Source organism: Piliocolobus tephrosceles, chromosome 3 (assembly GCF_002776525.5).
Source record: "Piliocolobus tephrosceles isolate RC106 chromosome 3, ASM277652v3, whole genome shotgun sequence".
Classification (NCBI taxonomy): Eukaryota; Metazoa; Chordata; class Mammalia; order Primates; family Cercopithecidae; genus Piliocolobus; species Piliocolobus tephrosceles.
This window is the reverse complement of record NC_045436.1, coordinates 175,914,019-175,938,127: the sequence shown is the minus strand read 5'-3', so window position 1 is coordinate 175,938,127 and position 24,109 is coordinate 175,914,019. Positions and strand designations below refer to the sequence as shown.

Here is a 24,109-nt window from a genome sequence, read left to right as displayed (position 1 = left end):
CAGCCAATGCACATGCACCCCACTGCACCGTTGCAGCTGCTGGTACATGTGAGCGAGTATGGATCCCACTGCCGAAGTGCTTTGGCTGGCACACCCATCGGAGTGTTGTGGTCAGTGGGCTGGGAACACCTCGGCCCATTCAGCCTAACAGGTTCCTAACCTTGAGGGGCCAGAGAACAAATTTAAGGGCCCAATGTCAGTCCCCCAGAGCCAGAGCATGCAACCCAGGAGTGCTGAGCTGAGCGTTGGCTCCCTAAAATCTTCCCGAAATGAAGACAGTCAACTGAATCCACCTCATGCCACAATCAAACCCCCAAGGGTATCAAAGAAGATAAAAGCAAAAAAAAACCCTATCTAAAGGTCAGCAGCCTCAAAGATTGAAGGACCATCAGTCAACACAGATGAGAAAGAACCAGTGCAAGAATTCTGGCAACTCAAAAAGCCAGAGCATCTTTTTATCTCCAAATGACCACACTAATTCCCCAGCAACGGTTCTTAACCATAGTGAAATGGCTGAAATGACAGACCTAGAATTCAGAATATGGACTGGAATGAAGATCATTGAGATTTGGGAGGTCAAAACCCCCAAGGAATCTAAGGAACTCAATAAAACAATACAGGAGGTGAAAGATGAAATGGTCATTTTAAGAAAAAACCAAACCTATCTGACAGAGCTGAAAAACTCACTTCAAGAATGCATAATATAATCACAAGTACTAGAAGCAGAATAGCCTAGTATGAAGAAAGAATCTCAGAGCTTGAAGACTGGTTTTCAGAAATAATTCAGTCAATAAAAATATAAAAAAAAAGAATAAAAAGAAAGAATGAAATCTCTGAGCAATATGGGATTATGTAAAGAGACCAAATAGATCTATGACTCACTGGTGTCTCTGAAAGAGAGGGAGAGAAAGCAAGCAACTTGGAAAACATATTTGAGGATATTGTCCATGAGAATTTCCTTCAGGGAACCCCTGCAAGATACTATATAAGATGAACATCCCCAAGATACATAGTCCATCAGATTCTCCAAGGTCAAAATGAAAGAAAAAATGTTAAAGGCAGCTGTAGAGAAGTGGCAGGTCACCAACAAAGTGAACCCCATCAGGCTAACAGTGGATGTTTCAGCAGAAACCCTACAAGCTAGAAGAGACTGGGGGACTGTATTAAGTATTCTTAAAGAAAAGAAATTCCAATCAAGAATTTTGTAGCCAGTCAAACTAAGCTTCATAAACAAAGGAGAAATAAGATGCTTTTCAGATAAACAAGTGCTAAGGGAATTCATTACCACCAGATCTGCCATATAAGAGTTCCTGAAGGGAGTGCTAAATATGGAAAGGAAAGACCATTACTGGCCACTACCAAAACACACTTAAATACACAGACCAGTGATACTATAAAACAACTACACAATCAAGTCTGTAAAATAATCAGCTAACAATATGATGACAGAATCAAATCTGCACATACCAGTATTAACCTTGAATGTAAAAGGACAAAATGCCCCAATTAAAAGGCACAGAGGCCACGTGTGGTGGCTCATGCTTGTAATCCCAGCACTTTGGGAGGCCGAGATGTGCGCATCACTTAAGGTCAGCCTGGCCAACATGGTGAAACCCTAGCTCTACTAAAATACAAAATTAGCTGGACTTGGTGGTGTGCACTGTAATCCCAGCTACTCAGGAGGCTGAGGTAGGAGAATCACTTGAACCTGGGAGGCAGAGGTTGCAGTGAGCTGAGATTGTGCCACTGCACTCCAGCCTGGGTGACAGAGTGAAACTCCCTCTCAAAAAAAAAAAAAAAAAAGGCACAAGTGACAAGCTTGATAAAGAAGCCAGACCTAACTATATGCTGTCTTCAAGACACACATCTCACATTCAATGACACCCATAGACTCAAAGTAAAAGGATGGAGAAAAGTTTACCAAACAAATGGAAAACAGAAAAAATCAGGGGTTGCTATTCTAATTTCAGACAAAACAGATTTTAAACCAACAAAAATAAATAACACAAAGAAGTACATTACATAATGATAAACGGCTCAATTCAACAAGAATGCCTAACTATGCTAGATATATATGCACCCAACATGGAGTACCCAGATTCATAAAACAAGTTCTTAGAGACCTACAAGGAGACAGCACACAATAATAGCAGAAGTCAACACCCCAATGACAGTATCAGACAGATGATCAGGGCAGAAAGCCAGCAAAGATATTTGGGACCTGAACTTAACACTTGACCAAATGAACCTGACAGACACTTACAGAATTCTCCACCCAAAAACAACAGAATAGACATTCTTCTCATTTGCACATACTCCAAAATTGACCACACAATTGGCCATAAAACAATATTCAGCAAATTGAAAAAAAAATTAGACCAGCCACACCCTTGGAACACAGTGCAATAAAAATAGAAATCTTTACTAAGAAGATCACTGAAAACCATACAATTATATGAAAATTAAACAACATGCTCCTGAATGACTTTTGGGTGAATGATGAAATTAAGGCAAAAATAAAGAAATTGTTTGAAACTAATGAGAACAAAGATATAACATACTGGAATCTCTGGGACACAGCTAAAACAGTGTTAAGAAAAAAGTTCACAGTGCTAAATGCCCACATCAAAAAGTTAGAAAGATCTCAAATTAACAACCTAACATCACACCCAGAGGAATTAGCAAACCAATCCCAAAGCTAGCAGAAGATAACAAATAACCAAAATCAGAGCTGAACTGAAAGAAATTGAGACACAAAAAAATACAAAAGATCAATGAATTCAAGAGTTGATTTTTTTAAAGAATAAATAAGACTGATAGGCCACTATCTAATTTAAAAAGAGAGAAGATTCAAATACACAATCAGAAATGACAAAGAGACATTACCACTGACCCCACAGAAATACAAAAAGCCCTTAGAGACTATTATGAACACCAAGAAGAAATTGATAAATTCCTGGAAATATACAACCTCCCAAGACTGAACAAGGAAGAGACTGAAATCCTGAACAGACCAATAGCAACTTCTGAAATTGAATTGGTAGTTAAAAGCCTACCAACCAGAAAAAGCTCAGCAACAGATGGATTCACAACTGAATTCTACCAGATGCATAAAGAAGAGCTGGTACTATTCCTAACAAAACTATTCCAAAAAATTGAGGAGGATGGAGTCCTCTTCAACTCATCTTATGAGGCCAGCATGATCCTGATACCAAAACCTGGCAGAGACACATACATACACAAAATAAAACTTCAGGCCAATATCCTTGATGGGCATAGATGCAAACCCTCAACAAAATACTAGCAAACCAAATCCAGCAGCACATCAAAAAGCTATCCACTATAATGAAGTAGGCTTTATCCCTGGAATATAAGATTCCTTCGACATATACAAATCAATAAATGTGATTCATCACATAAACAAAAGTAAAAACAGAAACTACATGATCATCTCAATAGATGCAGAAATGACTTCTGGTAAAACTAATACCCCTTCATGTTAAAAAGCCTCCACAACTTGGCATTGAAGGAACATACCCCAAAATAATAACAGCCATCTATCGCAAACCCAGAGCCAACATCACACTGAGTGGACAAAAGCTGGAAACATCCCCCTTGAGAACTAGAACCAGACAAGGCTGACCACTCTCACCACTCCTATTCAATATAGTACTGGAAGTCCCAACCAGAGCAATCAGGCAAGAGAAAGAAATAAAAGACATCCAAATAGGAAGAGAAAAAGTCAAACTATCTCTGTTTGCAGATAATATAATTTTATACTTAGAAAACCCCATAGTCTCTGCCAAAAAGCTTCTTGATCTGATAAACAACTTTAGCAAAGTTTCAAGATACAAGATTAATGCACTAAAACCAGTAGCATTTCTGTACACCAACAACATCCAAGCTGAGCACAAGATCAAGAATTCAGTCCCATTCACAATAGCCACACAAACACACAAAATAAAATTCCTAGGAATAGAGCTAACCAGGGAGGTGAAAGATCCCTACAATAAAAATTACAAAACACTGCTGAAAGAAATCAGAGATGACACAAACAAATAGAAAAACATTCCATGCTCATGATAGGAAAAATCAGTATTGTCAAAATGGTCATAGTGTCCAAAGCAATTTACAGATTCAATGTAATTCATGTCAAAATATTAATGACATCCTTCACAGAATTAGAAAAAACTATTATAAAATTCATATGAAACCAAAAAAAGAGCCCAAATAACCAAGATCCTAAGCAAAAAGAACAAAGCTGGAGGCAACATGACTTCAGACTATACTACAAGGCTACAGTAACCAAAACAACATGGTACTGGTATGAAAACAAACACATAGACCAATGGAACAGAAAAGAGAGTCCAGAAATAAGGCCACCTACCTACAACCATCTGATCTTCAACAAAGCTCACAAAAACAAGCAACAGGGAAAGGACTTCCTGTGTAATAAATGGTGCTGGGATAATTGGTGAAGTACATGCAGAAGACTGAAATCGGACCCCTTCCTTACACCATATACAAAAATCAACTCAATATGGATCAAAGACTTAAATGTAAAAACCTAAATCTATAAAAACCCTGGAAAAAACTTAGGAAACATCCATTCTGGACATAGTCCCGGACACAGATTTTATGACATAGATGCCAAAAGCCATTGCAACAAAAACAAAAATTGACAAATGGAACTTAATTAAACTAAAGAGCTTCTGCACAGCAAAAGAAACTATAAATACAGTAAACATACAACCCAGAGTATGGGAGAAAATATTTGCAAACTATGCATCTGACAAAGGTCTAATATCCAGAACCTGTAAGGATCTTAAGCAAATCAACAAGCAAAAAGCAACCCCATTTAAAAATAGGCAAAGGACATGAACAGACACTTTTAAAAAGAAGATATACATGCAGCCAACAAGAACAAGAAAAAATGCTCAATATCAGTAATCATTAGAGAAATGCAAATCAAAACCACAATGAGATACCATCTCACATCAGTCAGAATGGCTATTCTTAAAAAGTAAAAAAATAACAGATGCAGGCAAAGTTGCAGAGAAAACAGAAAGCTTATGTACTGTTGGTGGGAATGTGTTAGTTCAGCCACTGTGGAAGCAGTCTGGCAACTTCTCAAAGAACTTAAAACAGAACTACCATTTGATCCTGCAGTCCCATTACTGGGTACATACTCAAAGGAATATACATTGTTCTACCATAAAGACAGATGCATGTGTATGTTCATTGCAGCACTATTCACAATAGCAAAAACATGGAATCAACTTAAATGCCCATTAACAATAGACTGGGTAAAGAAAATGTGGTACATATATGGCATGGAATACTATGCAGCCATTAAAAAGAAAAAGATCATGTCTTTTGCAGCAACATGGATGGAGCTGGAGGCCATTATCCTAAGTGAACTAACATACGAACAGAAAACCAAATACATGTTCTCACTTATAAATGGGAGCTAAACATTGAGCACACATGGACACAAGGGAACAACAGATACTGTGGCCTACTTGAGCGTGCAGGATGGGAGGAGGGTGAGGACTGAAAAAACAGGTACTATACTATGCTTATTACCTGGGTGATGAAATAATCTGTATATCAAACTCCTGTAATGTGCAATTTACCTACATATCAAACCTGCACATGGACCCCTGAAACGAAAATAAAAGTTAAAAAAACAAAACAGCGTTCTTTGTATGGGTGCTGGAGTTATAAGGCTGTCTGAAATAGGGTCAAGGATCCAGGGGACATAGCTCAGAACCTGAGTTCCCACTCATTCCTGTGATTTGAGGCCATCACACCCTCAGCCTAGGTCTTGGTTCTCCCAGCTGCAGAACTTTGTTTGTTCATTCACTGAATAAAAGGTACCAAGTTCCTGCTTGGAGGGAGCGCAGGGTTGGAGACTGAAGATAGAGCCTGGAAGAAGCCACAGTCCCTGGGCTAGACAGCATCTTAAATCCTGTGCAGTTCTGTTGTTCTCCAGCTCAGACCCTGTAACACTGAAGCACATGTGGATGGCTGGTCTTTACTCCATCCTCCCTCACCATCTCAGGCTGTCCCACCTCCACCTGCCTGCTGGCATCCCTGGCAGAGGTTTTTGTTGGCTTTCACAAGCCAGAAGGGCTGGGGAGCTGACAGAGCCTCTCCCCAGGATGGACTGAAGAGAGCTGGTGCCTTCATGCTTCCTGTGAGAGGATGCAGCTGTCTCCCCCACAGTCTTCCAGAGCTCCCCAGAGGATGACGCTGCAGGTGCCCACAGCAGGAACTTGCCCTGAAATGCACTCCATGGCTGCCTGCCTGGCCCTGCCCTGCCTCAGTGCCCACTCCCTCCTGATGTCTCCTGGGATCACCCCCCAAACAGACTGCCTTCACTGGCATCTGTGTCTTAGGGTCTCTTCTGGAGAAACACTTTCCAGCTTTTCAAAGTCCTGCTGTCCCCTCCACTGAAGCCTACCCCAAAATGCCCTTTTCGGAACTCCTATTGGTTTCTAATCTACACTGCCACGGTACTTAGCGGAACCAACTTACTGTCCCAGCTTTAAAAACAGAATATCCCATGTCTCAGAAACCCCTTCAGAGTCAGCACATCAGATAGTCACTCTGGTAGTACCACAATTAATTATTTCCTGATTACCTACAAGCGTTTATTGTATTGTATTATGATATGGGGAGAAAGAACATTTGAGTTGTAAGTGGTTCTGAGACACTAAATTGATCTGCATAGGGAAGCACTGAGTAGAAAGAGGGGAGGTGAGAGATGGGAAGGTACGGGGGTTCCAATGTGAAGTAGACCTGGGGACATGGAGTGGGCAGGAGCAGGACTCTAGGGGTAGCTTGATACTTTAGCAATGCTGAGGTTAATTGATGCTGTGAACGCATTTCCACGCTGGTGTCTTTGTGACTGGCTGGGGTGGAATATAAATTTCTGCTTCTCCTTGTTAATGGACTGATGTTTCCATGCATGCACTTTATCGAGGCAGCTATGGTGGAAAGGGGGTGGCATTCCCATGTTTATCAGGGTTTTTCCTTTGCAGTCCCTTCATTCTCCCTCACAAAAGTCCTCGAGCATGGCACTGTCCATTTTATCGATGAGTAGAGACAGCACGCTGTTTACTTTCCAAACTCTGACGTTTTGAGAGTGTAAAGGGGGTGGTATTAATAACCACATCAGGATGTCAGGCATAATCTGAGAGTGTCCCAGGCAAACTACTGATGAGGACACAAGGTAGAAACTCTTAGCTAAGGTCCCACAGCTAGTAAGGCAGAGGCAGAGGTGGAATGATGGTTAATATTGAGTGTCAAGTTGATTGGATGGAAGGATGCAAAGTAGTGTTCCTGGGTGTGTCTGTGAGGGTGTTGCCAAAGGAGATAAACATTTGAGTCAGTGCGCTGGGAGAGGCAGACCCACCCTCAATCTGGGTGGGCACCATGTGCTGCCAGAATAAGGCAGCCAGGAGAAGGTGGAAGAGCAGACTTGCTGAGTCTTCCAGCCTTCATCTTTCTCCCATGCTGGATGCTTCCTGCCCTTGAACATCAGACTCCAAGCTCTTCAGCTTTTGGACTCTTGGACTCACACCAGTGGCTTGCCAGGGACTCTCAGGTCTTTGGCCACAGACTGAAGGCTGCACTGTCGGCTTCCCTACTTTTGCGGTTTTGGGACTTGAACTGATCCACCACTAGCTTCCTTGTGCCTCAGTTTGCAGATGGTCTATCATGGGGCTTTACCTTGTGATCATGTGAGTCACTTCTTCTTAATAAACTTGCTCTCATATATACATCTATCCTATTAGCTCTGTTCCTCTAAAGAACCCTGACTATTACAGGTGGGATTTGAAACCAGGTCTATTGGACTGTCCACGGGGTCCTCTCCATCAAGGTGAACACCTTCAACAATCGTATCTACCATGCGCTGACCATCTACAGTGTGGCCTTCCATGCAGAGCTATATTGATTGATTTTCACATGCTAACACTCTTTCTAGATAGGTGGTGTTATTTCCAGTTTGCAGATGAGGAAACTAAGGCACAGAAAGATGGATTGCTCAAAGTCATTCACTTAATTTGTGGTAGAGATAGAAATTGATGAATGGTTTTTCTCCTATACCAGCCATGAGGCCAAGTGAGGGAGCATAGAGACTGAAGCCCTTGTTCAGATTAAAACGGAGATCCTCAGGGTGACAGAATAGGTGAGGTCAGGCCCGCTTTAAGCACTCTGCGCATATGTGACTTCATCAGCCTTTGCCACTGTTTCTGACTTCTCTTGAAAGTTTCTCCCAGCAGAAAAGTGAGCTTATTTTTCTTTTCCAGGTGTCTTCCTCCAACTTGCACAGCCTGCAGCTCCTGTTGCTGCCACAGATATTAAGACTGATATCAAAGCCCCTGCTGGAAGTCAGGGAGCGCCTGCTCTCTTTGCAGAACCGGCAGCCCCAGGTGTGCTATCTTTCCCCAGCTGGCTGTGACAAGTGACCTCTGCAAGGCCGAACCGTTTCCAGATCCAAAAGCTGAATCTCCCCTGGCTGCACTCAGCCCCCAGCTACCGAGGGTGTGGAGAGCCGAAATCTTCCTGCTGAGCCCTGACAGTTGCTCATTCTGGGCCCCTTTCCACAGCCTGGCTTCTTCCTGCCAGGAGAAATTCGTCTTTTCACAGCAGAGGGAGTGAGGACAACTTGCAGCTCCTGTTGGATGGCACCTGCTATCTCTCTGCCCCCTGGGGAGTACCAGGTGTTCTCCTCTGTGGGAAATGCCCTTCCTCCTCCTTCTCCTCCCTCCTCGTCTGCCTGAAAAACGACTCAACTTTAACAATTCACTGCACATCACCACCTCTTCCCTGCCTTTGAGGCTGTTGGGGTCTCCCTCTGTGTTCCCACAGCCCCTGCCCAGCCATCTGGCACAGCCTCCTGCACACAGAAGGACACTACCCGTCATCCTTATGGATTCATGAGTGATGAAGCGACAGACCTGGCACAGATGAGGTACTTGATGAGGGTGTTGAATGAAGGTGGGGAGATCAGTGGATGGGTGTGTGAACAGATGAACAGGAGTATTTAGAAATGAATTAACGACTGACCCAGTAAACAAACAGGTGAAGGAATAAGAACTGATGAGCTGAAATCCTGCCTTCCCTATAATAGGACTGAATTTGAACTTGGCTTCAATACTCATTCATTTCATCCCTTTAGGAGTGACATTGTCCCTTTCAGGTTCCACCTTTCCCAGACAGGGCTGGACTCCAGGCCAGCCTGGCTCCCTTGTACACCTCAATTGATGGGCAACTCATTCCTTTTTGAAAGAAAGAGTCCAGTTTTCTGATGGAGCCCAAATCTGAGTCTCAATTGTCTCCCAGGTCCCTGATCAGATATCACAACCCCGGGAAGTCCTCCCTGAAGCCTGAAGCTGGTGCATGCACCTTGGGAACTGCGATCATGAATGCTGAATGACACATGGGGCCTTTGCACCAGCTGCACCTCCGTCTGGATGACTCATGTGCAGATGTGTGCGTGGCTGTCTCCTTCTTGTCTCCCCATCTCTGCTCCATGATCAACTCTGTGGAGAGGCCTTCCCTGGCTACCCTAAGATAGCATCTTCTCCATCATTCTCCTCCTCATTTTGTATGACTTCTCTTCAGTGCACTTATTGCTACATGTATTAGTCTGTTCTCCCATTGCTATAAATACCTGAGACTGGGTAATTTATATAAAAAAAGAGGTTTAATTGGCTCATGATTCCAACAGGCTGTACAGGGAGCATGATGCTGGCATCTACTCAGCTTCTGGGGAGGCCTCAGGAATCTTCCAATCACGGTGGAAGGCAAGGGAGAAGTGAGGTGTCTCACATGGTGGGAGCGGGAACAAAAGAGAGGGTGGGGAGGTGCCACACACTGTTAAATGATGGGATCTCATGAGAACTCACTATCACAAGGACAGTACGCGGGGGATGGTGCTAAACCATTCATGAGAAATCCATCCCCATGATCCAATCACCTCCCACCATGCCCTACCTCCAACACTGGGGATTATAATTCAACATGAGGTTTGGTGGGGACACAAATCCAAACTATATAATTACATTATATTTTCATGTGTTTACAATAAGCCTCCCTCAACAGAATGTCCATTCCTTGACGGCAGAGATTTTTGTTTGTTTGCTTTGTTCCATGCACTGCTCCAGTTTCTACAACATTATCTGCCATATAGGGGCTCCTCTTGGCATATGGGGCCTCTGGGCTCAATAAATATGGATAAGTGAATGAGTGAGTGAATGAATGAATGAATGAATCTGGCTGTGTCCTCATCGGGAGAGTCTTACTCATCTTTGCATCCCCTGGGTCTAGTATGGAACCAGGCATGTCATAGGTGCTTAAAAATTACTTGTTGAGGCCGGGCACGCTGGCTCAAGCCTGTAATCCCAGCACTTTGGGAGGCCGAGACGGGTGGATCACGAGGTCAGGAGATCGAGACCAACCTGGCTAACACGGTGAAACCCCGTCTCTACTAAAAAAATACAAAAAACTAGCCGGGCGAGGTGGCGGGCGCCTGTAGTCCCAGCTACTCGGGAGGCTGAGGCAGGAGAACGGCGTAAACCTGGGAGGCGGAGCTTGCAGTGAGCTGAGATCCGGCCACTGCACTCCAGCCTGGGTGACAGAGCGAGACTCCATCTCAAAAAAAAAAAAAAAAAAAATTATTTGTTGACTTAATGATTAAAGCACAGACACATCTTTCACATTTTGATCAAATCCCTCCTCTGCTTCAAATCTCCAATGGCTTCCCATGGTGTTGAAAGTAAAATTCCTAATTCCTTACCACGGAGTTATGAGATCTTCTATCCTCCGGCCCCTACTCTCCTTCCAACTTCATCTCTAATTTCATCTCAACATGGAACATCAGAATATTCCACCTCAAAACACAAAGGACTGTTGAGCTAAAGGCATTTAAAAAGAAGTAGATGCAGGAAAGCTCTCTACCCTTACCTCTATTTGCCTAAAAGCAGGACACAGATTTACAAAGACAAGAGATATTCTGCCCCCACCCTCTTCTGCCAGGGAGAACAAAGGGTAACCACTGATGACAACTTTGGACCTTATAGGTCTGGAGCTTACACCAGAGGAAACTACATGAACCAGTTTCCCTAACCCATGTCGATCTGCTACTTATCTGTTTTCCCCCAAGTTGCCATCACTAGAGACTCAATGTCCTTTTCTTTTATCTTGTTGCTTCTTTCAGCATTTACGTTTTTTACTCGAAGCAGGAATTTAAAGCCACTTCTTTGAGCACTACTCATTCCCTGGGTGTCTCCCATGTATATGTGAAATATACATGTTAATAAGCTTCTGTATTTTTTTCTTGTGTTAGTCTGTCTTTTGTTACAGGGGTCTGTTTCAACTAAGGACCTACGATGGTTGAAGGAAAAATATTTTTTATCCCCTATGCTACCAACACTGCAGCCTTTCCTGAACCTTCCAAGCAAGTTCCTGCCTCAGGACCTTTGCACATTCTTCCCCTGCATCCTCACAGGGCGGCTTCTTTCTTAGACCCAAGTCCTGCCTGTGGCGCTAGCTTCTCATGGAGGCCCTTCCTGTCCACATCACAAAAGCAGTCCTCTCCTCCCATCACCCTAGCCTGTTATCCTGTTACTCCTTCCTAGCACTGGTCAGTAATCCTCAATATTTATTAGCTTACCAGTAATGGTTCTATAAATATACATTTGTAGTGGCCTGTGTCATTCGCTGGGTATCTCCTGTGCCTGGATCAACACAAGAAGTGCTTGATTAATAATTTTAACAAATGCTCTTGCCTATCAACCTTGTTTTTCCAGCTCCTCTCTATTGCATTGGACAATAAAGCACAATGAATGTGCCCCGCCCAGGGAGGCCTACTGTTATCAGTGTATATGTCTTCTTAATTGGATTATGGGCCTGACGGGGACCGAGAAATGTCTCTGACTTTATTTCTGTGTCATCAGTACAGAGTACAGTACCTGGTACATAGTATGTGTTCAAAAAATTTTTTTGTTTTGAGACAGGGCTTTACTCTGTCACCCAGGCTGGAGTGCAGTGGCATGAACATGGTTCACTGAAGCCTCGACCTCCTGGGCTCAAACCATCCTCCCATCTCAGCCTCCCAAGTAGCTGGGACTACAGGCATGCACCACCATGCCTGGCTAATTTTTAAATTTTTTGTAGAGATGAGGTCTTGCTTGCTATGTTGCCTAGGCTGGTCTTGAACTCATAAGCTCAAGAAATTCTTCTGCTTCAGCCTCCCAAAGTATTGGAGCCACTGTGCCCAGCTAAAATCTTTTGTTGAATGAATTAATTTGGAGTATGACTGAGAATATATAAAAGGGGAAAAATGACTGTGAATGATCAGCATATATTTCAGAAAATCCTGCACTAAAGCACATACATTAGTTTCCTCTTTAAGACAGCCTCCCCATAGGTCCTCTTAAGGCATAATTCTGACAAGCTTGGTTTTATATTTTAATCTACATTTTGTTTCAATAAAGACATTGGGCATGTAAAGGGAAGCACCTGAGGGGTGAGAGAATGAATGTCCACTGACCACTCTTCTGCTCGCTGGACCTGACGAATGAGACTTCACAGTGGGGTGAGAATTTCCATCAGAGGCTATGTGGGAACAAGAGTGACTTTATTTTAAATGCTAATCCACCATGTAACTTCTGACTAACCCCACATCCAGGAATGCCTCCAAGAAGTCGAGTTGATGTATTGCTCTTTATGTAGAAACATCTATTCACTCTAAGTTTCCTCCAAAACAACTCTTGATGCTGTCGCAGAAATCGAAGGCTGTGATGCCTGCAGTCACCTACACATTCCTCCCAGAGCACACACACTTTTTCCCCAGATCTAAGCTCTGGGACTGGGGGGTTGCCATACAGAGAGCTAGCTACCTGTCTTGTGGCTGCCCAAGACCATGCTTCAGTCTGCAAGTTCCCCTAACAAATCACCCTATGTAATCAAACTGGACTTGTCTGCCTCTTTCTTTGGTTTCTTGGCTTCTTCTTTGCCATTTGGGGATTGCTTTGTGTATCCCGCCGTTTCAAGAAACAGGCTGCCACTGTCTTAGAAAACAACCCCGGCACATCCGGTTTGATGCCTTCTCAGAACCAGTTTTCTTCTGGAAGGCTGGTTTGATTTAGCCAAGACATTCACGTCCCCAAAGCTTGTTGACAGCAGCAGTGACCTCCTGCAAGTGCCCAGAGCTGCAGAGCTGGAGGGGAGTTGCCCCAAACGGGTTTCTACTCTCCAAGGGTGACTCCATCAGGGTTAGTTTCCCTAAGACGGAAGGCAGAACTGCAGCTTAGGGAAATTCTTATCATAGTCACCATTTCTTGAGTGCTTTCTATGAGTTGGAACTTTATTGTCCACCTTACAGAGATTTGTTTTAAACTCAGACCTTGCAAACTGTGCCTCATCTTCATACTATATATGGGACCTGGCTCAAGGTCACACAGCTCTTGAACAGGGTCCCAGCTCTCCAAACGCAAGCCTGGAAGAGTACAAAGTCTGCAGCTTCTCTACAAGCTATCCATCTGGGAAGGATAAAAGAGAGAAAATGCCATTTCATACTTCCATTTTCTTCCTCTCCTTGTATACTTACAGCATAAAGGATGCTGTGGTGGACAGAATAATGTAACCCCTGGACCCTGTGCCTGTGTTGCCTCACATAGCAAAAAGGGTTTTGCAGATGTGGTTAAGTCAAGGATCTTCAGATAGGAAGTTTATCCTTGATTATTCTGGTGCCTTGGACATGGTGCCTTGGCCAGGTCTTGGCTGGAAGCCAGAGGAAAGGTTTGAGTACCAACTGCTTCCACCTCTTCTGAACTGTGAGCATGAACACTTGAGTACCCCACTTTTTGAGTCACAACCCCCAAGGTTTGAGACCAGCTTACCCCAAATCACACAGTAAGTAGGAGGTAGAGCCAGACTGGTCTGAGTCCCAAGCCTATGCTTCTTCCAAAACACCAGGTTAGGACAGCGGTTCACAGCCAGGAGCGGTTTTGCCCCCAAGGAACATTTGGCAATGTCTGGAGACACTTTTGGCTATTATAGCTAAAGCTGGGTGCTCCTATCAGCTAATGTGTAGAAGCCAAGAATGCTGCTCAGCATCAGACAATGCACAGGAGAGCCTCCAACAACAAAATATTTTCCAGTTCCAAACGCCAGTAGTGCTGGGGTTGAGAGACCCTGTCACAGAATTTTCTCTAGTAAGTCACGTAATGGCATCATTAAATTATCACGTGCTCATCATTTTGGTGGGTTTGTGAAGAAAATAAATTTGTATGAGACCATTTATCATTTCTTTCTAGAACTCTGAATTTAGAATTTATATTGTCACAGATACTTTAAATCTGCCTCAATAAAAGCAAGGAGGCAAGGAAGGAAATTCAAACTCACTAAGTGCCTTCTGTGTACCAGGCACCATACATATCGCTTAGCAGTCTTTACATAGTTCTTATTGCATAATAGCTCTCCAGGTGGAGGCTTAAGGAGGCTAGGTGACTTCCAAAGACATCACACATGGCTGGAGGTGTAGCCTGTGTCTGACCCAAGCTCATGCCTTTCCCTCGATGCCACATGGTAGGGCTGAGTTTCCTACTCTTTCCAGGACATAAAGGAAGGGAGTGGGCAGGAGCTGGTTTTGTCTGACGGTCTTTGAAGATTTGCCACAATTGGATTGATGAGACAGCCCGAGGTCCCTGCAGTAACACTGGTTTGCAGAAATCCGGCCCTGGGGCCCATGATTTGCCATTTTGGCAAACAGAGCATTTCAAAGCATACGGCTCCCAGATGCAAGGATATGAAACAGAGAAGTGAGGCACAGCTGAGCACTTCACCCAGGACCCCTCTGCCTCCAGGTAGTGGTTTCATCCCTCAAGCCATTCAGGAGGGCAAGGAAGGACTTGTGGCATGGGGGAAGGGGCCCCAGTCCTTGCTTTGATACTAACTGCAATATGCAGGGCCCGTTACTTATTCCCCAGCTTTCCCATCTGTAAAATTGGTGCACTGATCCAACAGAATGATGGATATGAACATGGATGCTAATTACTATTGTATTATCATTATTTTACCATTATTATTATTATTATTATTGAAAGATCTGCGTCAGAGCAGCTCCCCTCTGTTGAGAACACCTTGGGCACACCTCCTCCAATATGTTAATCCACACAACAGCCCATGTGATCATTTGAAATAGAATTGAGATGAAGTCTGTCCTCTGATGCACACCTGCCAAGAGTTTCCCATTGCACTTGGAATCCAGCTGCTGAACTGACCAGGCTCTGTGGCCATGGAGTTTGCTTCCTTCCTGCTCTCTGACCTGGTTTTCCTTCACTTTGACCCTGTTGATTCCATTCCAGTCACACATGCCTCCTTGTTGTTTCTAGAACTGCTCAGTCTTCACGCTCAGGTCAGCGACAACCTGAGAACTGGGGAAGGAAGATGGGGCTGAGACCTGGGATCCCAGGCAAAATGGCACATCCGTGGATACGGGGACAATGCTGCCTTTACTGCTCCTAAGGCAGGAGCCATGAGGAAGGCAGTGGCAGCCAGCACCTTGGACGTACTCCACATCCACGCGTGTGGGCTGCATCTAACTCGCTTCATGTATGCTGTCTCCTCTCAGCACCTAGCGCCCATTTTACATGTGGGTAAACTGATGCATGAGGGTGGGAACAAGCCAGCACCACTCTACTGGTTGCATGGAGGATTCGACCCACGGTGGGTGGACTCAGAGCTCACAGTCCTCCCCACTTCATGTTGGCTCTCCGGGAGAATCATCTTTTGTTCTTTACGCATCCACTTTTGGAGCCTAGAATCTCCTGAATGCTGGTCACTGTTCCCAATATGGGGAGACGAACAGCAGTCCTTCAAGAACTTTTTGCCAGCGTGAATCTTACACTCCTCAGTTTAACAGAAAAACAATGGGCTGTGTGTGAATGCAATGGGCCCTTTCCATCCTAGCAGTTTATTTTTGACACCTTACAGAAGTGAATCATTGTCATGTAACTACATCTCATTTGCAAAAGTACAAATTAACACAGAGTTAATGCCAATTCTCTCAGCTTCCACAAGAGCTTGGTAATTAAAGCTACTAAAGAACAAAGAAAGTGGAAGCAGTGTTTCCCTCAAGGCCTGGTTCCATCCCGCAACCCAGCCTGCACTCTCTGCAGCCCCGTGGGTTTCTCATGTCAGCTGAGGCGACTGGAGTGGAATGCCTCCCTTTCTTTCTCAACTAACTCTTGAGCTTCTTGTTAAAGGAGATAATGCAGGTAAAGTACTTAATTCCATGCTTGGCCCATAATAAGTACTCAATAAATAGTATTGGTGATAATGATGATAATGATGAAGAAGATGATAATGATGATTATCATTATGACGTTCCTAATTAGGAGTGGAAGAGAAAGTGGGGAAGCAGGGAAGATTTCTGTAGAGATAGAGGGGCACCTATTGCTGAGCCATAAGTCCCTTTCCCTCGCCCCATCATGGGAGTGCAGGGGAGCCTCACTCAACCCAAACCTGGTGAGAGGGACTCACACTACCCCCTGAGAGCTGGGGACACCGTGGACGGAGGTCTGACTGCCTGGGAGAGAAATGGGCTAATGAGCAACTGCTTAAAAGTATGCAGGGGTTGAAATAATATTCCTGAGATTTAATGGACTATCCCCCTATGCAGGGGACTAAACATGAAGCCTCTGTATGCTGATCCCGTTCTGTGAACTGGTGGAGTGAATTCACGCATGCCACTCACATGCGTGCCCCCCTACCCGCGGCCCTGGCATGCACTGCCCAGACACACTCAATTACGGGCCTCTGAGAACGTGCCTTGTACAGTCACACCTCAGCGATTCTGCTCATGCTGACTTCTCCACCAGGCACGTCTTTCCCCTCTGTCAGTCTTGGAGCTGAAAGAACCCCAAGTGGTGGATTTTCGCCTGACCTGGGATAGTTCATGCGCTCCTCTGTTGTCCTCCAAGCCCTCTGCTACGTTCCCGCTGGAGAAAGTGGTCTGTTCCGGTGGGCATTAGTCAAGTTCTGTCTGTCTCCCTAACCAGAGTACCACTCATCTCTGATGGGGCCATGCCCAGAGCAGCGGCTCAAGAGTGTTCTGACCTCAGAGCTGCCTAGCAGTGCAGCCTGGTGCCTTTGCTAGTCCACTGTGGCAGGGCAGGCAGTTGTTCCCTTCAACTCCCTTGAGCACGTGGCTCATCATGTCATTACAAGCCAGGTGACCTGACAATAATCAACTCCAGCCTGGCTGGAAAGCTCTTGACTTCAAAGCATCCAGCTACCCAGGGCTTCTTCCCCAGAACTGTTTACTACCCTGATGGGGAAATGCTATCCACCCATTTATTTCGATTGGGCACCTGCACCTTCATAAAATGGCATGAACTAAACAAGGAAGTCCCTAGAGTCCTCTGCACCCCAGTTGTCACCTGTTGAGGAGCTCATATGTAGGGGATATGAGAAGTCAATTGTCTGTGGAGCTGACAGCCAGCTCAAAGCTCTCCCATCACCCCAGGAACCCCCATACCTGTGGGATTAACTGAGCGCTTCATAAGCCCGGAGTAGAACTTCTCCCCTCAGTAATTTTGTGACTAAGATTTTGGAACACAATGTTTATTTTTTTTCAAGTTTGAACATTGAGATAACTAAGTCAGCTCATGTTTGCATCACATTTTGAGCAGCAGTGAGGTTCCCAGGGGGAGAACAGCTCTGTGTCTGCAGGAACACCCCCCAAAGGCGTAAGTTCTAATTCCCTCTGGGGTCAAAGTGGCTGACATATAAAGGGGAATGTTTTCCTTCATCAAAGAGGTTATTCCCTGCTCAGTCAGGCTCCCTGATGGTTTTTATTTTAGTGTTTATTTAACCCGCAAGCGAAGTCAATGAAAATGGTCAACTAAATTCTGTGTATTGACAGAGCTTATTGGCAATAATGATCTCATTTGACTCTCACATTAATCCATAAGAAAGAAACAGTGTAAGCTGGGATCTGGACTTTTCCACAGAGAAAATGGAGGCTGAGAAGTGGACAGAACCAGGGAGTGGTCTCCAGCCTCAGGCCTCAGCATCAATCTCTGTCTCCACCCAGCTTCTAAAATCAACTCTCACATGCAAACCTGGTCAGTCCATGCCTCCTGCTTAAAACCCAACAGTAGCTTCCCACTGGCTTCAGGGCAGGTCTACACATTAAGGCCTTCTGTGTTCTAACTTCTGCCTACCTTTGCACTTTCACCAGCTGCTGGTTCCCATTTCCAGGCACATTGTCAGCCTCCTGTCTCTGGCCCTGGGCTCCTAGGCTCCTCCTTCCTCTGACAATGCCCCCTCCTCACATTTGCCCAGTGAACTCCTCCCTGCTCACCTTGCTAGACCACAGCCAACCATTTCCTGATCTGGGACTCTTATCTGACACACCAGGCAGATGGGATGGCTTGGCAATGCATCAGTTATCACTCTTATTTGATTTTACACCAGTCTTTCTCACAAGGGTCTGGTGGCTGTCCCCTGCTCATCTCTGTAGCTTAGACCAGCACAGTGACTGGCAGGCAGTAAGAAGGTGTCCAATAAACTAGGATCTAACTTGAATGAACTGTTTTTGGAAGAGGAGGCCAAAGTGTTTACCAAAGCATATGAGAAAACAGATGCTTATCTCTGGTCCAGTGCAGTGGGCGGAGTGGCGGCCCCACAAATGTACATCCATGTCTTCATCCTGGAGTGTGAAAATATCACTCAAACAGCAAAAATATGATTAGGTTAAGGATGTTGAGAGGAGGAGTGTGGGTCCTAAATGCAATCACACGTGTCCTTGTAAGAGCACAGAAGAGGGAGTTTTGGGATGCACACATAGGGGAAGGTCTGTGATGGTGGAGGCAGAGACTGGAGTGATGCAGCCACAAGCCAAGGAGCCCTGGCAGCTGCCAGAGGCCAGGAGAGGTGCCTGGAAGGGACCCCCCTCAGAGCCTCTGGAGGGGCACTGCATCCCTACTGAAGCCTTTATCTCTGCCTTCTGGCCTCAGAACTGTGGCAGAGCACATTGCTGTCATCTGTGGAACTTTGTCACAGCAGCCACAGGAAATGGATACAGCCCAACAGAGGACTGTTCTCACCATCTTAGCAGCTGCAAGGAATAATTAAGTGACAAATTCCTCTGCTGGATTCCCAGGGATTGCCCAAGTGACAGTGAAGAGGAAGACAGCTGCTGACAGAAACTACGAGAAAGACCTATGAGCCTGGCAGGTGTCACTGATTTCAGGGACCCCAGAGCCAGTTTTTGAGGTTTTCTACATTTCTGTTGAAAACCCCAGCGTAGGCACCAAAACTTTGAAGGACTCAAAATCTTTCTCAGAACAGCATTTGCTTGGACTGCTTCTGAGGGGAGAGGTTTTCCAGAGGGTTTTGGCAAAAAATCATAAGGAACACTGCCACGTTTTCGCATTCAAGTTTCAGGTGATAAGCTCACTAATGAACTCTGCTATAGGCTGCGGGAAAGTGATAAGTAGTAAAACGGAACATGTGAAAATGCAAGGGAGACCGACTGGAAAAAGGAGACTTCGGAGTTGGGCAGACATGCGTTCAAATCCTGGCTGGGCCACCTACACTGTGTGCCATGAGATGTGGCCCAAGCAGGGCTCCCTAGAGCTGTAGTGTCCTCATGGGGAGAGGAGGGTCTCCTTGTGGAGACTTTGAAAGGATTAGGGTGAGTGTGGCCAAGTATCTAGCACTGACCAAGTGCTTAACTTAGGAAGATTTTTTGGAGGTGTCTGGGGTCTTGCTGTGTCACCCAGGTTGCAGTACATTGGTGCGATCTTAGCTCATTGCAAACTTCAAGTCCTGGACTCAGGAGATCTTCCCGTCTTAGCCTCCCAAAGTATTAGGATTACAGGTGCAACCCACTGTGCCTGGCTAGGAAGATAATATTAGTAATTTTAAAAGTTCCCTGGTGTTCTTGAAAGAGCAGAAAGTGCACTGTAACCTTGGCAGGGAGCTTGCCCACCCACCATTGTTTGACATGAAATGTCAAATGGTGGAGATCGCTAATTTCCAAAGCTCTGGTACTTCTACAGCTGCATGGGGGATTAGGAAATACTTTCCTGCCAACTTACTGGCTATATTCGTTTTCTAGGGCTACTGTTACAAATCATCACAAACTTGGGGACTTAAGAGAATAGAAATTTATTCTGTCATTGTTCTGGAGGCAGAAGTCTAGAATCAAGGTGTTGGCAGAGTAGGTTCCCTCTGCAGACTCTGAGAAAGAAACCATCCACGCCTCTCTCCTGGCTTCTGCTGCTGGCAATCCTTGGTGTTCCTTTGATTCTAGATGCATCACTCACTCCAATCTCTGCCTCCACCTTCACATGCCCTTCTCCTCCCTGTGTCCTCTCCTTGTCTTACACAGACACCAGTCACTGAATTTAGGGCCCACCCTAAATCCAGATGATTTCATCTTGCGATCCTTAACTGAGTACATCTGCAAAGACCTTATTTCCAACCAAGGTCACATTCTGAAGTTCTGAGAGAACATGAATCTTTGGGGGACACTGCTCAGCCCACTACAGGAGCTAAGAGCACAAACACTGCCATCCCTCTGACTTCGGGGGCACCTGCCCTGTAAAACCTATGAGTTATGATCTCTCAGAGACTCAGCCCTTCATGTGCGAAGTGGGAATAAGATGATCTGTCTCCTGGGCTGCCATGAGGATTAAATGAGGTGGATTGCACAGCCACAGGGTTGGTAGATCTGGCCACCAATTCTGGAGCCTTTGGTTGCTGGGGAATCATTCAGGAAATACACGGAAATGTTGTGCCCCCACAGCTGTCTGCTTACCCCACCCGTGAGCCAGTGTACACCTAGGCTCTGTGCCCTTCCATCAAAGTGGAGCACCCATGCCAGTTTTGGAACCGTGCAGAGGATGAGAATCAGGTCTCTGAGAGTGGGCTAGAAAGGAAGCTCAGAGGCTATCTGGAGAACGGAGGGCACGTGTGTGTGTGCATGTGTGTGAATCACTATGTGTGGATGTTGTGTATTCCCAGCTGTGTGCATGACTGTTTTGCATGTGGGTTAATGTAGGAGATGGTGCAGCCCTGTTGTGTCAGAACCTGGCTGGGAGACCTCATATCCCCACATTGGCACCCATGTTCTCATAGGTTAGTGTCTGCCTAAGATGGGATGCTGTGTCTTTAGAAATGGCCATAGGTTAGTGTCCGCCTAAGATGGGATGCTGTGTCTTTAGAAATGGCCATAGGTTAGTGTCCGCCTAAGATGGGATGCTGTGTCTTTAGAAATGGCCATAGGTTTGTGTCTGCCTAAGATGGGATGCTGTGTCTTTAGAAATGGCTTCTTGTGTAGCGCACACCCTGAGAACCCATACTTGGTGGCTGTGCTTGCTCTGACTCAATATTTAGAAATCAGTCCAAGTTGTACCTCCTCTAGGTAACGTGATGCCCATTCACCCAGACACTCTCCTCTGTGCCCCCTTAGTGCTCGGGACCTGCCTTTAGCTTAGTTGCCTATTGTAGACCTTAAGGACTCAGGCTCTGGAGTCAAACTGATAGGAAGCGGAATTCTGGTTCACTGCTGTGTGATTCAGGTAAAGCTCTTAACCTCTCTGAGTCTCAACTTCCTCTATCCACCTCCCCTTTTATCCCAGTGACAGAGCCAATGACTACCTCTTCCTCTTCTTTACTTGGAAACTGAACTCCAAGCTCCTGGCTGGGACCTTTCTTATTCCTCTTTGTGCTCCCAGGGCTGAAGGACTAATTACGATGTTATTGACTTAACCTCCATTGGCACTGGGCATTGCCCTGTAAATTGACATCAGAGTGTGGGGTCTGACATGGAGCGTCCAACAAAGCCACAGGCAGGAGCACATCACATTGTTGAATTTGCCTGTTTGGTTCTCAGAATCTCAAAATAGTTTTTGATAAAAGCGGAAATGAATCTCTGCCACGCATTGTTGACAGGGGTGAGAACTGGTTCTTGGGAAGTGGCAAGAAATCTTAAATATCACAATGGTTTGCAGAGTTGCAAAAGCTTAGCCCTACCTGATGAAATCTTACTTCTTAGTGTTTATATCCTTTTGTTATGGAGAAATGTAATGAAAATTAGTTTACCCCTGAAGTGGTGGCAGCTTCCCACTGTTGTTCATCCCGGAGGGCCTCCGTCTCTCTCTGGTTCCCTATCCCTGCCCACAGGACTGTAAATAGTCCATTCACGCAACTGCTTTTAAAATCCTGGCAGTCCATGCCTGTAATCTCAGCACATTGGGAGGCCAAGGTGGGAGGACAACTTGAGCCCAGGAGTTCCAGCCCAGCTTAGGAAACATAGCAAGACTCTATCTCCACAAAAAATTTAAAAAATTAGCCAGGTATGCTGGCATGCACTTGTCCCAGTTGCTCAGGAGGCTGAGGTGGGAGGATAGCCTGAGTCCAGGAGGTGGAGGCTGCAGTGAGTCATGATCACACCATTGCACTTCAGCCTGGGCGACAGAGTGAGACCCTGTCTCTAAAACAAACAAACAACCCTGCAAACAAACAAACAAAATCCTCCTGACCGTATCTCCTGATTCCCTGACTCCTGCTGGAGCTGGATGAAATTTCACATTTCTATAATGGTTTAGAGTTCACAGGGTAGTTTTAGATAGTTCATCTTTTAAGTCCTTTCCCTGAAAGCCTGTGCGGTAATGGTGTGGAGTCTGGGTCTTTGTTTCTAGACAGGGACTAGCACCAATGCTGGGGTTAATTCTCACCTTCTGAATAAATTCATTTTAGAGACATTGATGTGTCCTGAGCAATGGCTACTATTTAGTTTTAAGTCTAGATTTGTGAGACTTTCCATTTGATTTTCATTAAACAATGTTTCAAAAATTGTGACTATATACCAATTTAGTGTCGTTATGTCTCTTAACTTATACCTCTAGTTATTTTAATGTGTATATGTTTATTTCTTCTATCCAATACTTTCTGCTTGGTCAGGAGGGTTAGAACGTAATTTGTCATTCTCCTTTGCACACAATTCCCTAACTTCTGAGGGGGAAAGGAGTCATCTGATTTGACTCCCCCTAAAGTTCTGGGATACTTTAAGGTAATTGGGGCGACGCCAAGGCCATGGATAGGGTTCCATAGGGTTCTTTCTTTCATTTAGTATTTCTTCATTCACTTGTTTATTCATTCAACAAGTAAGAATGTGCCTGTACCTGCCTAAGCACCCCATGCCAGGCAGGCAGACCTTTCTGTGTGCTGGCTGAACTCCCTCTCGGGGCAGTGCAGGATGGTGCACAGAGCCCTCCCACCCAACTTGGGGTAGCGCCAGCCCCCCTGGCATGAGATTCAGAGGCAGACACAGCTAGGCTTGAGTCTGGACTCCACCTTGCCACTTTTGAGATTATGGATTCAACTTTGCAGGCATGAGAGAAATGAAAGGGATCACATATGAACAATGGAATTTGACACCCAAGTGTTCCTACTTTTTTCCCTCTCCTGCCTCCCGTAAATCCAGTAAGCAATAATTATTCATTCCCAGGTATGTCTCTTTTGTGGGTTCCTCCAGCATCGGAGGAGTTAAAGGACTGAGCCCTTCCACTTGTAGGGCAGGACCAGGATGCTTCATGGTTCCTTCTTTTCAGATGTTGCAGGCGCAGGCCTGGCACTGAGACAATGTCGAGCAAGTGCGTGGCTTTGACTCTTTATGTTATCTGATGCTCCTCCCATCTTCCTGTCCCAGACTCTTCTCCTGGGTCTGCTGGACACAGCCTTTACCAGCTCTGGATCTCACCAGGCTCCCATTGGGGCACACCTGCTGTGCGCAATCCTAAGAGCCTGGCTGGGATTATCAACGTTGTCTGCAGGAGGGTTTCCCCTCGGGGTCAGTCGGGGCCAGCAGCCAATGCAGTTGAGAACGCCAGCCCCCTTCCTCCTATAGAATGTCTAAGTGGTCATTCTCACCTGTTCCTGTCCCTCTCCTCTTCCTCTGTGGGGATAGGGGATAGAGACACTGTCTTGTTCATACTTTTATCTCCAGCTCCCAGCCCAGGGCTGGCACTGTGGCATAACACACACACACACACACACACACACACACACACACACA

General features: G+C 45.3%; 1 protein-coding gene across 2 annotated transcripts in view; it reads right to left on the bottom strand.

The window, feature by feature from the left end:
- Positions 1-24,109, bottom strand: part of SLC2A9 (solute carrier family 2 member 9) — a 99,754-nt gene that overhangs the window by 14,558 nt on the left and 61,087 nt on the right. The window contains exon 6 of one of the 2 annotated variants that reach the window (XM_026455641.1): positions 23,377-23,989. The exons of the other annotated variant lie outside the window; for it this stretch is intronic. Within the exon in view, the coding sequence (XP_026311426.1) occupies positions 23,961-23,989 (29 nt within the window). The 3' untranslated portion in view covers positions 23,377-23,960. Of the gene's footprint in view, positions 1-23,376; positions 23,990-24,109 lie in introns of those variants that run through there. 2 annotated transcript variants of the gene reach the window in all.